This window comes from Conger conger, chromosome 5, assembly GCF_963514075.1.
Source record: "Conger conger chromosome 5, fConCon1.1, whole genome shotgun sequence".
Lineage (NCBI taxonomy): Eukaryota > Metazoa > Chordata > Actinopteri > Anguilliformes > Congridae > Conger > Conger conger.
The window spans coordinates 17,962,482-17,974,939 of NC_083764.1; the positions used below are offsets into that span (position 1 = coordinate 17,962,482).

At 42.0% G+C, this 12,458-nt stretch overlaps 2 protein-coding genes across 5 annotated transcripts in view; one reads left to right on the forward strand and one right to left on the reverse strand.

The window, feature by feature from the left end:
- Window positions 1-8,855, forward strand: part of xrn2 (5'-3' exoribonuclease 2) — a 30,397-nt gene extending 21,542 nt beyond the window's left edge. For 2 of the 3 annotated variants that reach the window (XM_061242930.1, XM_061242933.1), the window contains 3 exons: window positions 3,722-3,767; window positions 6,079-6,214; window positions 8,618-8,855. In XM_061242930.1, the coding sequence (XP_061098914.1) occupies window positions 3,722-3,767; window positions 6,079-6,214; window positions 8,618-8,674 (239 nt within the window). In that variant the 3' untranslated portion in view covers window positions 8,675-8,855. The remainder of the gene's footprint in view (window positions 1-3,721; window positions 3,768-6,078; window positions 6,215-8,617) is intronic. The other variant, XM_061242931.1, reaches the window with a different exon arrangement.
- Window positions 8,856-10,839: 1,984 nt separating this feature from the next.
- On the reverse strand, window positions 10,840-12,241 carry nkx2.4b (NK2 homeobox 4b). 2 transcript variants are annotated; one of them, XM_061243742.1, is made up of 3 exons: window positions 11,872-12,241; window positions 11,082-11,519; window positions 10,840-11,000 (listed from the first exon to the last, which is right to left on the reverse strand). In XM_061243742.1, exons 1-3 carry the CDS (start codon window positions 12,239-12,241, stop codon window positions 10,840-10,842), a joined length of 969 nt encoding a protein of 322 aa, XP_061099726.1. The 2 variants fall into 2 exon arrangements, with proteins under 2 accessions (XP_061099726.1, XP_061099725.1); XM_061243741.1 differs by having other exon boundaries at window positions 10,840-11,519.
- Between the last annotated feature and the right edge of the window lie 217 nt (window positions 12,242-12,458).

Genomic DNA, 12,458 nt, shown 5'->3' on the forward strand with positions numbered 1-12,458 from the left:
TTAGAGACAACTGGATTGTCACACGGCATCACACGGATTTGGAGTAATTGAAAACCGGACAAAACCTATGGCGCGAGACATCAGTAGCCTCTGCACAGTACGGATTTAAAGTTATTAAGAACAGGGCCAAACTTCTGCATTTGACTACAAAAGCCTTCCCTTCATTTCTCTGGGCCCTAGTCCGAGGGCCCAAATCCAGCCCTTCTCAAAGTGCACTTTGAAAAACGCGCATGTGTGCTAAAGCCCGCTTTTATTTCCTCACAACGACCCCCTTTTTTTAAAAAAACTGTCGTCTGCCGGCGACCCCGCTCTGCACCATGCTGGCGGGGGAAAGCGGAGCCTTTTGTTTGGCTGCGGAGGATAGGCCCCGCCCCCCCGGCGCTGATTAGCGCAGGTGGTTTTGAGGGCCGCATTCTGAGGCCGTAATGAGCCCGGGGAGCGGGGCGAGACCCCCCCCCCCGAGGGGCTGCTGGCCCCCCTCTACCTCACCCCCCTGACCGAAGCCTCCTGGAGGACTCCATTTGATTGGACGTGCCGTCGTGGAGAGGGAGGTGAAACCAAGTTAACTTTCCCTTTCACCGTGTGGCTACCCCCCGCAGGGAAGCTTCCAGACTCGGCTCTCCCAAACCAGCCGAGAGGCATTGTTCGCCCTAATTAAAACAGCTGGTGGTAAAGCACCGACTGTCTGCCACTTCTCATACCAGCCTTCTACCGCATGGACGTGACCGAACAAGTAAAACACACCGCGCTTCCTTGTTTGTTTTTAAACGTACGCGCTAGATGCGGTTCGGTTTCTTGTGGAATCGCGCAAAATAAACGCTTTCGCAAGACTCCCATGGGCTTTCGCCGCTTTGCACGTTTCGCCTATTTTGAAGAAGCTATTTCAGCGCAGGCATGCCATCTTGTCATCTAACGTCTCAATCAAACTCAATACATTGCTAGTTGCGATTTTCCACTTGTTATTAACTGGATACATTTCCTTCTGCTGTGACATCATGACCTAGGAGGAATACTATTGGACAAGACATTAGAGACCCTCATTTGGATTAGCGGGCAAAGAAGGAAAGCATTTTTTTCCTGTAATCCTGTTTGTCCTCTGTCACACGGCTCCTGGGCCCTATTGATTTTTTTTTTTTTTTAGACCATTAACTAGCGTCCGCAGGTTTATTAAGGAGAATAGCAGGCATCTCATTGTGATTCGCGCTTTTGGTTGGATGTGTGGTGGTGGGTGCTGGAGAGGAGCCGGCCTGCTCCAGGATGATAATTGGGTGGAAAGTGGGTGGTCCGCCCTGCCTTTTGCCCCCCCTCTCCCCCTGGGCTTTGTCATTCTGCAACCCGGGGGCTGTGTGACCAAGAGATTATTACATGTACATAAGCTTTTCGGCAAATTTGACCACCGTTCAGCCAAATCGGGGAGATCCGCCCTCGCTCTCGTCAGCATATTGATATTAAGCTAATCTTCTTTCGAGTACGCTTCAGGCGTGCAAGACAGGGGTTGCAAGCACAAGCTTGCCGGACACCTGTCCTATCGGTTTAAATCTTTCACTTCCGCGTGAATTTCTAAACGTTCCTGAGTTTTTGGGCGTCCAAACCATTTTCTTCATCTTGAAGAATTTTTGAGTCCTCCAACATGCGTCATCGAGTACTGCACAAAATGGCGCTTCGTTAAATGGAGCTGCAGAATGCCCGGAGCTTTCGCGGTTTTCAAGGAAACTCTGCTCAGAAACCCAGCACACAATTAGGCAACTGTGAAACATTTCTCCCCAATTTCGATTCTGGTTTAGAAATGTAAGCCCACCCCCCCCCCTTCCCCAAACTTTCCACGCTTCACATTTTTAAACCACTTGAGGCCTACTCCCACCCCCCCTCTTAACCCCAATAAACAAACAAGTCCAAGACTCGCAGCTGGCCGTCTCCCTAGCAACCAAATTGGGAAGAGGTGGTTTGCTACTCTGCAACTAAAAGTGCAGCTTTGTGGAGACTTCTAAGGGGGAGTACAGGGAATACTCTCATAATAGTGAATTGGCTGAATTATTTAATTTCCTGTGTTGAAAAGCAAGTACAGAACTTAGAATATGACGCATTCTTGTGCTGGATTGGATGCAATTGTACCTTTTTAAATGAATCTCCATTGTTTTCAAAATCATGCGTCTACATGTGTAATTGGAGTATTGTAAGGGGTGTACTGTATCTAGGTTAATACATTTCCACAATTTGAGTTTTTTTCTTCCTGTGGTTGAGTAAAAATGAATGTTAAACACAAGCTCACTGAGATTAGGTGTGTGAGTTGAAATCTGTCCCATCCATAAGGCACTTGTTGAATGCCTGAGGCAAATATGAATGCATGTAATATGTAATGCCATATCCACACAGTGTATAGCGTAGATGAGTTTAGAGTTGTAAAAATGCACTGTAGGGCATTTTTCACATTGGTGCTGTATTTGAACAGCCTTGATGAGCTTGTTTACATGGCCAAGAAAAGCCCCTACAATCATAGCTGTAATGAAAAAATTGAAGGGTGCTTGGTTTGATGACTCATTGTCCGTGTGGACTGTGGTATGGTTGGATTTTGTGTTCTGAGTGAACCAGCATGAGAGATTTGCTACACAGCAACAGATCTGGCAAAAGGCAGTCAGCTACACAGCAGAGTACACTTGTCGCAGTGTTCAGTGTAACAGGTGGCATACAGTGCACTCCTGCAGTTATATCTACACCTACATCCAGAGTCGTCTCTTGGTATTGTCATGAACGTGAATTTAAAATAAACATTAAGAATAAGGTGGAAGTAAAAAATATTTGTGCCTTTGGAGTGCTTCAACGTTGATCATATTAAATGAGTGTAAGCACTTTGTTATATTTGCGTAATAGTACCATCAGATATGGCCAGTTCTTCTCAGTTTGCCAGTCTCGGGCTACTGGGCGAGTCATTTCATTTTTTTTTATTTTTTTGTAAATTAATTTAATAATTATACGCATTTTCAACATTAAAGTTATGGTGATGTGTACTCTTCATTCTCTAAACTCACGTTTGGAGAATATCATGACAAAGATCTGTAAAGCGCAGATTTTTTTAGCGTATTTTTAATTTTGAAGCGCAAGTATTTTTTAGCTAGGTGTACTTAATGAATTTAACTCATTTAATAATGATTTAGAAATTGAATTTCTTTCAGTTTACCTAAGATGAAGAAAGCCGTGTGGATTATTCTGACCATTGGTACACATGACAGGAAAATTTGGAGAATTAATGAAAACAATGAAGGGTGATCAGTTTGAAAGGGAAGTTACCAGTATCGACAGTAATTCAGAGGGAAGTAACGCTGCTGCCAAAATTGTACCACTGACTAGGCAAGGCTGCTGAAAACATATTTATTGTAGACTCATTTTTAGTGTGCTAATGCGGTCAAGCTAGTGTTCTTGAACTTTTCAAGTTTTATTTGCTCGCTGGCCATGGACGTGCATTAGCTATGCATAGACTAGGCATCCAGCAGTTCTTTCTGTCTGGGTATGCTATAAGAAAATCATTCTTGTCATTTTCTGATTATTGTCACTAATGCTTCTAATGTCACTGTAGGCGCCATTCGAACAATGTATAACAAATGCAATGGGTAACATTTGAAACATTTGATTGTGCTTAGCACTTTTGATTAGCATGCTGTCTTAAGTAGGGTTTGCGCCCATCTTATTAATCTGAAAATATTTGACTGATTTCCTTTTTTTATAGCAGGTCCCAGGCAACCTCCCCCCTTCAATACACAGGCATACCCAAGGTAAGGAAACGTTTACTACTCAAACTGCACTCATGTCCTCGCAACTACATCTATTCCGACTTCCACGCATGGGAGAACGGTGTCGCGTTGTGCTCCATAGAACCTTTGGCAGTCGGCTAGGTTATCACGGACGAGCTTGTTTTTCTACGCCATTGAGTCGCCGTGCAGTTCCAACCCAGGGGGGCTTAAAATCTGCATTCGATTTCAGGCATGCTAAACAAATTTCTCTTTAGGAGGTTCGCAGAACTTAATGAGGCATAGCTAATGGCGTTCGGCCATTATCTTTTCCACTGCCGCCACCGCTGCTGCGACACAGACCAGCCATTGATTCTTGCTTCAGACCTCTTGAAGTACTAATCAGCTTCTTTGGTTGGGCTTCTCAGGCCTGACAGGCACCATTGTGGGCCTGTGTCACCTGAGGTCAGTAGTTATTAGTGGCGACTCAAAACAGTTTCTTTAGCTACTTATGACCGGGCTGAATTAAGCGCATGAGGAACCTGGAGGGGGATTACGGAAGCTTCAGCCGGCACTGGGAAGACTGTGACATGGTTTCCTAATAAGGGATGGGAGCTGCCACCCCCGCCCTCACCCGGACCCCCCTCTTTCCTCCGTTGAGGAGGGATAGAATAGACTGTAAGGTTTGGGTGTGTGTGGGGCGGGGTGTAATTCCACATATTGCCAAAACATAATTCGCAACAAGCACCTGAATTTGACCTTGTTGGCTGAGCAGAAGCGTTAAGTCTTTACCTGAAAAGTGGACTGTTGCTTGTGTGTGTACGTCGGTGTCCCTAAGGTAAAAGTAATTTTTATTTGGGCTACTTGATGTCATATTTTGAGATCCCATATTCTGTCCCTTTGAATGCAGTATTCTGTGGGGAATTATAATTCCACTTTTTACCAGTACATAATAATTTCAGGTAATATTTAAAATCTATAGCCAGGTAGTTTCAGTGAATTGTATAAATTCAGCTCTACCTCAGTGCATCATACCTGATGATTGAAAAATCTGGATATGTTTAAAATCATATCTTTAATATAATCGGGCAGCAGTCTTTTATTTTATTTTTTTCTACTTGCATTGCCAGAACGATGGGACATTATAGCAATTAAAATCTTTCGCGGCACTCGTCGATCCAAAGCGTCCTTTTTATCGGCGTGCAGTGAAAGGCGGCACTAGTCTTTTAATCATTCCGCACAGAGCGGTATTAGAGCAGAGCTCGGCTAGCATTGGCCAGGCAGGGCGGAGATGTGGGCCTGGGCGGGGTCTGCCTGGGAACGAGGGGCTCCTTTTCTTCTGCTGTATCTGCCCATACGATAACCAGCACACGCAATGTTCTCAACGTCGCTTAAGCGTTTGCTCAGTGTTCTGGCATTGCCACAATGTTGCAGCAACAGCCATGAGAAATTAGTGCAGCCTTTCTGCATTTCACTGGAATCTTTGTGCCATCCACACATTATGGTTTTGAGCGATTTAGTCTTTGGAATTAGTCTTAAATATCTGACGTGACAGAAATTGATATCTGGCCCTATGATTGGAGAGTGCTATTTTTTTCTGTACTTGGTCTGTAAATATAACATTTAGGTAGCTAGCATGCTTCTGTACCTACATATTAACAACATTTGGGACTACTATGAGTAGTCTTAAGTTGGCTTTGTAAATGTGAACAAGCATTTGACGACCACTCATACTTTGAAAGTATACCTTCAGGTTAACTTGTCATTTAATATATCCATTTCTCTTTTTTGTGAGTTATGTGCATGCAAATTAATGTTTATGGGCACACAAGTGTATACGTATTGTGAGTGCAATTTATTATACAATTATGCCAGCTATAAATTAATTCCTTGTGTGTGTGGTTACATGATTATGTTTGTGTCTCCATGTAAATGTGTATTCCCAAAGTGTCTATGCCAATTAGCGCTCATGTTGCTAGGTCACCATGGTCAATTGAACACCGCATCAATAGAACTCGAAAAGGTTTCTCCCTGATCAGACCTTCTGACATATTAAGTAGGATAATGGATGGGAAAATGGGGAGAGAAGGCCCCTAACCCTAGATTCAAAATAATCAGCGCTACGAATTCATTTGTGACCTGCAGTTGACAGGGAAGAATAGACTCCCAAAAATTCTCCCCATTGAATGAATTTTTCCCCTGCTTCTATCCGAAGCATTCACCACCAGTCTGGCATGTGCTGGGGGGAAGGCACGGCGGTTCTTCGTGACATTTGTCAGGTTTATATTTTTTGAAAGTAATTGAAGTGTCGGGCCTGCGTTGTAACGGGCTGGTCGTAATCTCCCCGTCCTCACAGGCAGCAGTACGGACAACACGGCTGGAACAGGGCGATGCAGTCTCAAGCAGGGGCCTACCAGCAGAATCAGCAGCGGGGGCCAGGAGGCGGGGGCAGCTACCAGCATCAGCGAGACGGCAGCCGCGGGCAGCAGCAGGTAAGAGCTCCTGAGTCTCGCTGGTCCTGCCTTCTCCACAAAATATTTACAATGAGTAAGATGCTCTCACTCTTAACCTCCTGAGATCCAGGAGAATAAAGATTTAAGTTTTATTTATTGTTTTATTATTATTTTTTAAATTTACATTATGTGAGTGCCTTGGATGCTAACTTTGCGGTGAAAATATTTTCATTATTTTTCTTATTTGCTTGAATTGAATGTCCCTTATGTTAATGGACCATTTATAGAGCTCAGGGAAGCCAAAAGTGAGGACGCAGGCTCTCCGGAGGATGAATTTGAAATTGAGGCTTATCTGAAAATAAGAATGTTCTTAAACTCAAAACATTTTTCATCCTCCCCATGTTAAGTAGTGCAAACTAACCATTTAAGGATTGGCTTCTTCTGTATTTAAGCTTTTATTATGTTTGTGTTTGATCTTGTATAAAGAATATGCAACGCGTAGTTGGGACTTCACTACTTACTATATGTTTAACTCTGGGTTTAGGGGTGTGGTTTATGGTGGAGGGCACAGTTTTATACCCTGACAGAACAATGGCTGACTATCTTGAAACTTTTTTTTGTCATTGTGCCTCTTAACAAAATGGCGACCAGAGTGGTTGCTGTTTTGAAGTGTCCAGTTTCCTTTTGTCGCCAAAGTCTTCAAATGGTTTTATAAACCATTGAAGGTTACCTAATTCTCATTTCTATATTTGTTAAACTGACCTAAAATCTCAGGGTTGCTTTTCCATAGATAAAACAAAATTGTCTCCTTTTCTTTACACAACGAAAGCACAGGAATTGGAGTGGGGTGTTTGAGTTCTCCAGAGGGACGTGTCAGGCCATTGTGGCAAATATAGCAACAAATGTTTGGAGGCGTAGCTACTTGTGAAAGCAGTTGATTTTAAGCCCACAGTGGCTGAGGAAAAATTAAAGCAAATGTGTGGAAACTGTTAAAGGCTGCTTAACTCAACATTTATTACTTACCAAAAGCAGAGCCCAAGCTAAGTTGCACTGTATGTATGAGTTTGTGTGCCAGTCAGTCTGAGTGCTGAGGTGAGATGGAGCTATAGCCATTTGGAACTGTTAAAGGCACTTGCCGTTTTATTTAATTGCTGAAATTAGTGTCAGTTGTAATGGTTCGTGTTTGCGATCCTGACTTAAGTGCTCGCGCATGGATACATGCGTGTGTGTGGGTGCATTTGCTTTTGACCACTTGCTGTATTGACTATTTAACTCTTGAATTTACAGTAGCCAAAAGGAAATTCCTTATTAGGCATTTTCATTTAATTCATATCCTCACCTAGTATGTGTTAGCTGGTTAGTTCAATTTCACAACTGCCTGCTGTAGTTGGTTAGATCTTGAAAATGCAGTGAGCAACTTGGAAGAAAATCTTCATGCCTTAGTTTGGCTAGGTACAGATGATGGCTAGCAGGCTAGATAGCCCATGTTATTCTCTCAGCTGTAAGCAAGTTTCCCAGAATTGCATTTGATTTTAATCCGTTATGTTGCTGGTTACATTTGTTGTACTTCAAACTATTTTTATAGTGAATAACATTCTTTCTGAATCCAAACATATCCTGCTTTGTGTCGTGTTGTCTGTTTTAGTTCACTAGCTTTGCTAATGCAACCTGTTGGCATATATAACAAGGTTAACTGCCATGCTGACCGTATAATATCCCCCGATATTCATATTTTTCCCCATCTTTGATTTGGTAGAGTTGCTTGTTTAGCGTAAACCTATTGATTCACTTTTATTGCTATAGAGTGGTGCATAACTATACATGTCATACTATATGATTCTGTTGGTGTTGGCTACAAGCCCAATTCACTGTCCTATACTACAGTATTGCTTTAAACTAAAATTGAGTCTTGTGTGGGAAAATCTCACTGCACCATAACCAGTTTTTCCCCCTATTACACCAATGAAAATATTTATTATATATACTTAAAGAATGTAATGAGTTAAAGCGAAGTGTTTGAATTAATTGATATTGTTTGAATATCCTATTTATACCTGTCTAAGTATCTTGCAATGTATTCAATTTGAAAATATTTTTTTCATTTCGTGCCCTTAAAACAAGTTTTTGGTAAATACAAATGAACATGGAGAAGGGACTGTTGCTTGCTGTACAGTCGTGTCCCTAGCTACGGCCGGAGTGGAGATTATTCCATATGCTGTCATTCCACAATGAGTATTTCTCTTGTTCCAGTCAGGGCACAAATCTTACCGGACTCAAGAAATTTTTTTTTTTTTTTTTTAAGATGGTGAATTAAATTTGGCAGTGGCTTTTGATGGCTTCTGATTCAAATCCAAATCAGTTTAATGTGTGTAATTCCCCTGGATGTAGTATGATGTTTGCCTTGAACGAAACAATTAATTTGTGCCTGCTTTTGTGTTTTAGGGATACAACTCTGCAAGGAGTTACCCTTTGCCGCCTCCAGAAAGAAGATGGAATTAGTCTGGGTCCTGGCTTTATATCGGGATGACGGAGAATGTTTTTGTTTTTTTTTCTTATTTACTTTTTTGTACGATTCGCTATCAATTGTATTTTTCCTCTAATTTTACTGAAGTCTGTTCTTATGACATGATTTTTAAGATGTATGTGTGAAGCACCTCAAATACAAGGGACTCCTGAATAACGGTTTCATTTGTGGGTTTTTTGTAGGGCTATAACATTTCCACCTGCTCTTATTACAATAGAAGCTTCTGAAATAACGAAATCCAAACTGCCTCTTTTCATGACTAGCTTTGTTTATTTTGCCCTTTTTCGCGGAGTTCAGTGACCGAGTCCTATGCCTTCCAATATCTGTAATCTCCTGGCGTTTTAATGCAAACTATATCACGCAATGCATTGGAAACACTGGCCACTTCACTCCACATCAAAGCATCTTCGGTGAGTTTAGAAGTTACGGCGATTGGTGTAAAAGGGACCACATCGGGAAAAAGTTGATGCGCTTCACTTTTTTTTCTGAAACGAATATTTGAAAACAAACAAATCAGGTGACCTGTTGGTAGAAGGTCCAGTTACAGCATTAATTTCGCCTGAACTTTCACATGAAATAAGTAGTATGGTTAGTATAAAATGTGTTTTGCAATGTGGTCTTTCTAAATACATTGCACGTGATGCAGCGCACGTCATATTTCAATTAATTTTTACGTGTAATTGTAGATTTTACTATATATTTTTGTAAACTCTAACCAACCAAACATTCATCTCCGCCGCAATGTCTATTCTGCGATTAAAAATGACTAACTGCGGGAAATGTACATCCATTCACTTTGCATAATGTTCCAAATACAGCACATTAATATTCTACAGTCCCTGGCAAATTAGACCTGCAGTCGAAATGCAGCAGGTTCTTATTCATTGTAATTGTGGGCGGTGAGTAAACGCGTCAGTTTCAATGTTTGTCATTTGTTTGGTTTATTTTATTAAAACTAGTGTCTAAGCTAGTTAATTTCCCCCTTTACCCACGTAGGGCTTAAATGCCGTATTGTAATGGTAAATATACGAACTGTTAGTCTACGGATGTGTCGATTACAGTACTGAGATAGAACCTGATGCAATGTCTTAAATTTGACTGAGCATACATATGCTTCTGGCCATACTGTGTAGCCGCAATGACAAATTGGCAAGTAGATTAGACTGGAAAAATGTATTTTATAAAGTTAAAAAAAATAAAAATAAAACTGCAGCCTTTAATGTACTATCCTGGAATACATTTACTACTTTTTTTTTACTGAAGGCTCACGTCTGAATGGAGCTGTCACTGAGGAGAACGTGAGAAATGAATCTTATGTTTGTGCCATTTGTTTGCATTTCATGTTTTATAGGAACAGTTTTAGTTTGAGAATTTAAAGCTCAACTAAATAATGGTGTGCGTGACCAAATTCTTAGGTTATAGTGTTTTCAAAGTGAATAAAATAATTCCTGGACCAGGAGCTTTATTTATACTTCCATATTTGTCGTTTCTTTACGAAGGCTGTCAACCCTGTATCTGTTGGAGAATGTAAAGGCTATACTCACGTTAGCCCTCGTTTTGTCATGAGGAAAATGCACTCCAACTAGAACATACAATTAATTGCTCAGAAATTACTTGCGCTTCAAGCGATTTATTGTTAACGTTAAATTTGATATGTATGCGTGATATATATAGTAATCGTCACGTGCCCGTTAACTTACAAAAGAAACGTTCTTTTTTTTTAAACGTATAACAAGTAGCCTATAATACAGGTAAATTCGGTCTCGTATGTTAGGCAAATATACAGTTTCAGACTTCATTAAACTAAAATGTACTTATTTCAACAATAATAAAATATCAGGTAGAATATTGTGATACAGTCGTAATTCAGTTGGGTATCACCTCACCCGCCACCCCCAGAATTCCCACAAAATGTGGAGCAGCATTAACTTCCCTCTTGAACCATTATAATCAAACAATAAGGAAGTCCAACATTTTAACACATGCTGGGCAACCATTTCTTTCGGTAAAACGGTTGCCCGAAAAAGACATTTTCAGCAGTCCTGATGATCCAAGAATAGTCTTCTGGGATGCTTGGCGTGATATCTGCCTGTTCTCCCAGCACTGTATCTCCACATTAAAAAGAAAAGTATAATCCGCACTACCATGCTCTGCTATAGAGCAGGTTTGCGTTGACCATATTACCGGTGTAATCTATGACGGACGTGTCGATCTGTGCCATGGCGCCCATCTGGCTGTGTAGAGAAGGGGGACTGGGTGACATTTCTTCCTGTTCTTGGGCCTGGGTTAAAGTATTTACTTGTTGGTTTTGATGTTGGTTAATCGTATTGCTTGGAGCTGGGATCACTCCTGCAGAACCGTTTTGCTGCTGGTGATGAAGATGGGCATGCTGTTGTGGCGGCGTCGGTGTGCTGGAGCCGTTCTGACACGGTTTACCGTCTTTAACTAGAACCGGAACGGCTACGCGCCTCGGCGACTGTTGCTGCTGGCACAAGTTGCCGTTATCCTGTTGAAGCTGCTGCGAAACTTTGTCCTTGGCCTGCCGCTTCATTTTGTATCTGTGGTTTTGGAACCAGATCTTAACTTGAGTAGGAGTTAGGTGAATCATACTCGCCAAGTGCTCCCTTTCAGGCGCAGAAAGATATTTCTGTTGTTTAAATCTCCTCTCAAGCTCATAAACCTGGGCCTGTGAGAAGAGAACTCTCCGTTTTCTCCGGGGCGCAGCGTGCAGTGTTACCATGGATTTTGTGGCGTCCATTCCTGTCAACGTACCCATTCCCGTCATATTCATTCCGGTTGATGGTCCCATGAATCTGGAAACTTAAAAAGCATTCACAAACGTATAATCAATAATCAATAATCAGCAATGCAGCCAATAAGTGTGGTCTACGGTCATTCTGGGTAATAATTTATTTAATCTATTTTTAATTGGGGCTACGCGTTTATCTAATTCTGAATACAAGAATAAATGTGTCCTGTTACATTTCACCGCTGAATATGGATGCTCACATTTAAACTAGCCGTTATAATGAGCTACATTGTGCAAGTGCAAAGTTTTGCTAAATGCATTCGTCATATGACATTTAAAATACAATAATGTATGCATTGTGCAAAATTGTTCACTTCATTGATATTAATAGAAAATATTGAAAACAATCTATATACAACTTACTTGTTGAATATCTTGGGTCGGGGTTTGTGCCGTACCAGCCCGTTGCTGCTGCGCTGTTTCTCATGGTTTCCTGATAAGATGGCAGGTCACCCATGTTGCCAATGCTCCCATTGCAATATCCCCCCATAGCACTGTGCGAGAACTGGGAAACGCTGTGTGGCATGTGGTAGGTGGTCGCCACCGCGGCGTTATGGCCCACAGAGTGCTGCTGCATGCTCGTTTGAGAAACCTGCGGTTGTCGATAAGCTCCAAGCGGGGAGGTTAGGCTACCTGTGCTATCCATACCACCGAACTTCTTGTACGTCTCCTCAATTGGGCTCAAAATATCTGTCACGGAGAAAGGCGTTGTGTGTTTTGGGCTCAAGGACATTGTTCAGCCCGCAGGTATATTTTGTGGAGCGCGTCTCAGCCGGTGCTGTGGTATTAGCCTCTCCTGGTGCAAGTCGATGTAGGAGAGTGCTCGTGGTCGAGTTAGGATTGAGCGCCTTGGAAAAGGAGGCGAGCCCTGGACGCTCTTACCTCGGGTTTATTGTAGCCAGACGCCAGGTTTACGACAAAACACAGGGGGCGGAGCAACATCCTAAACG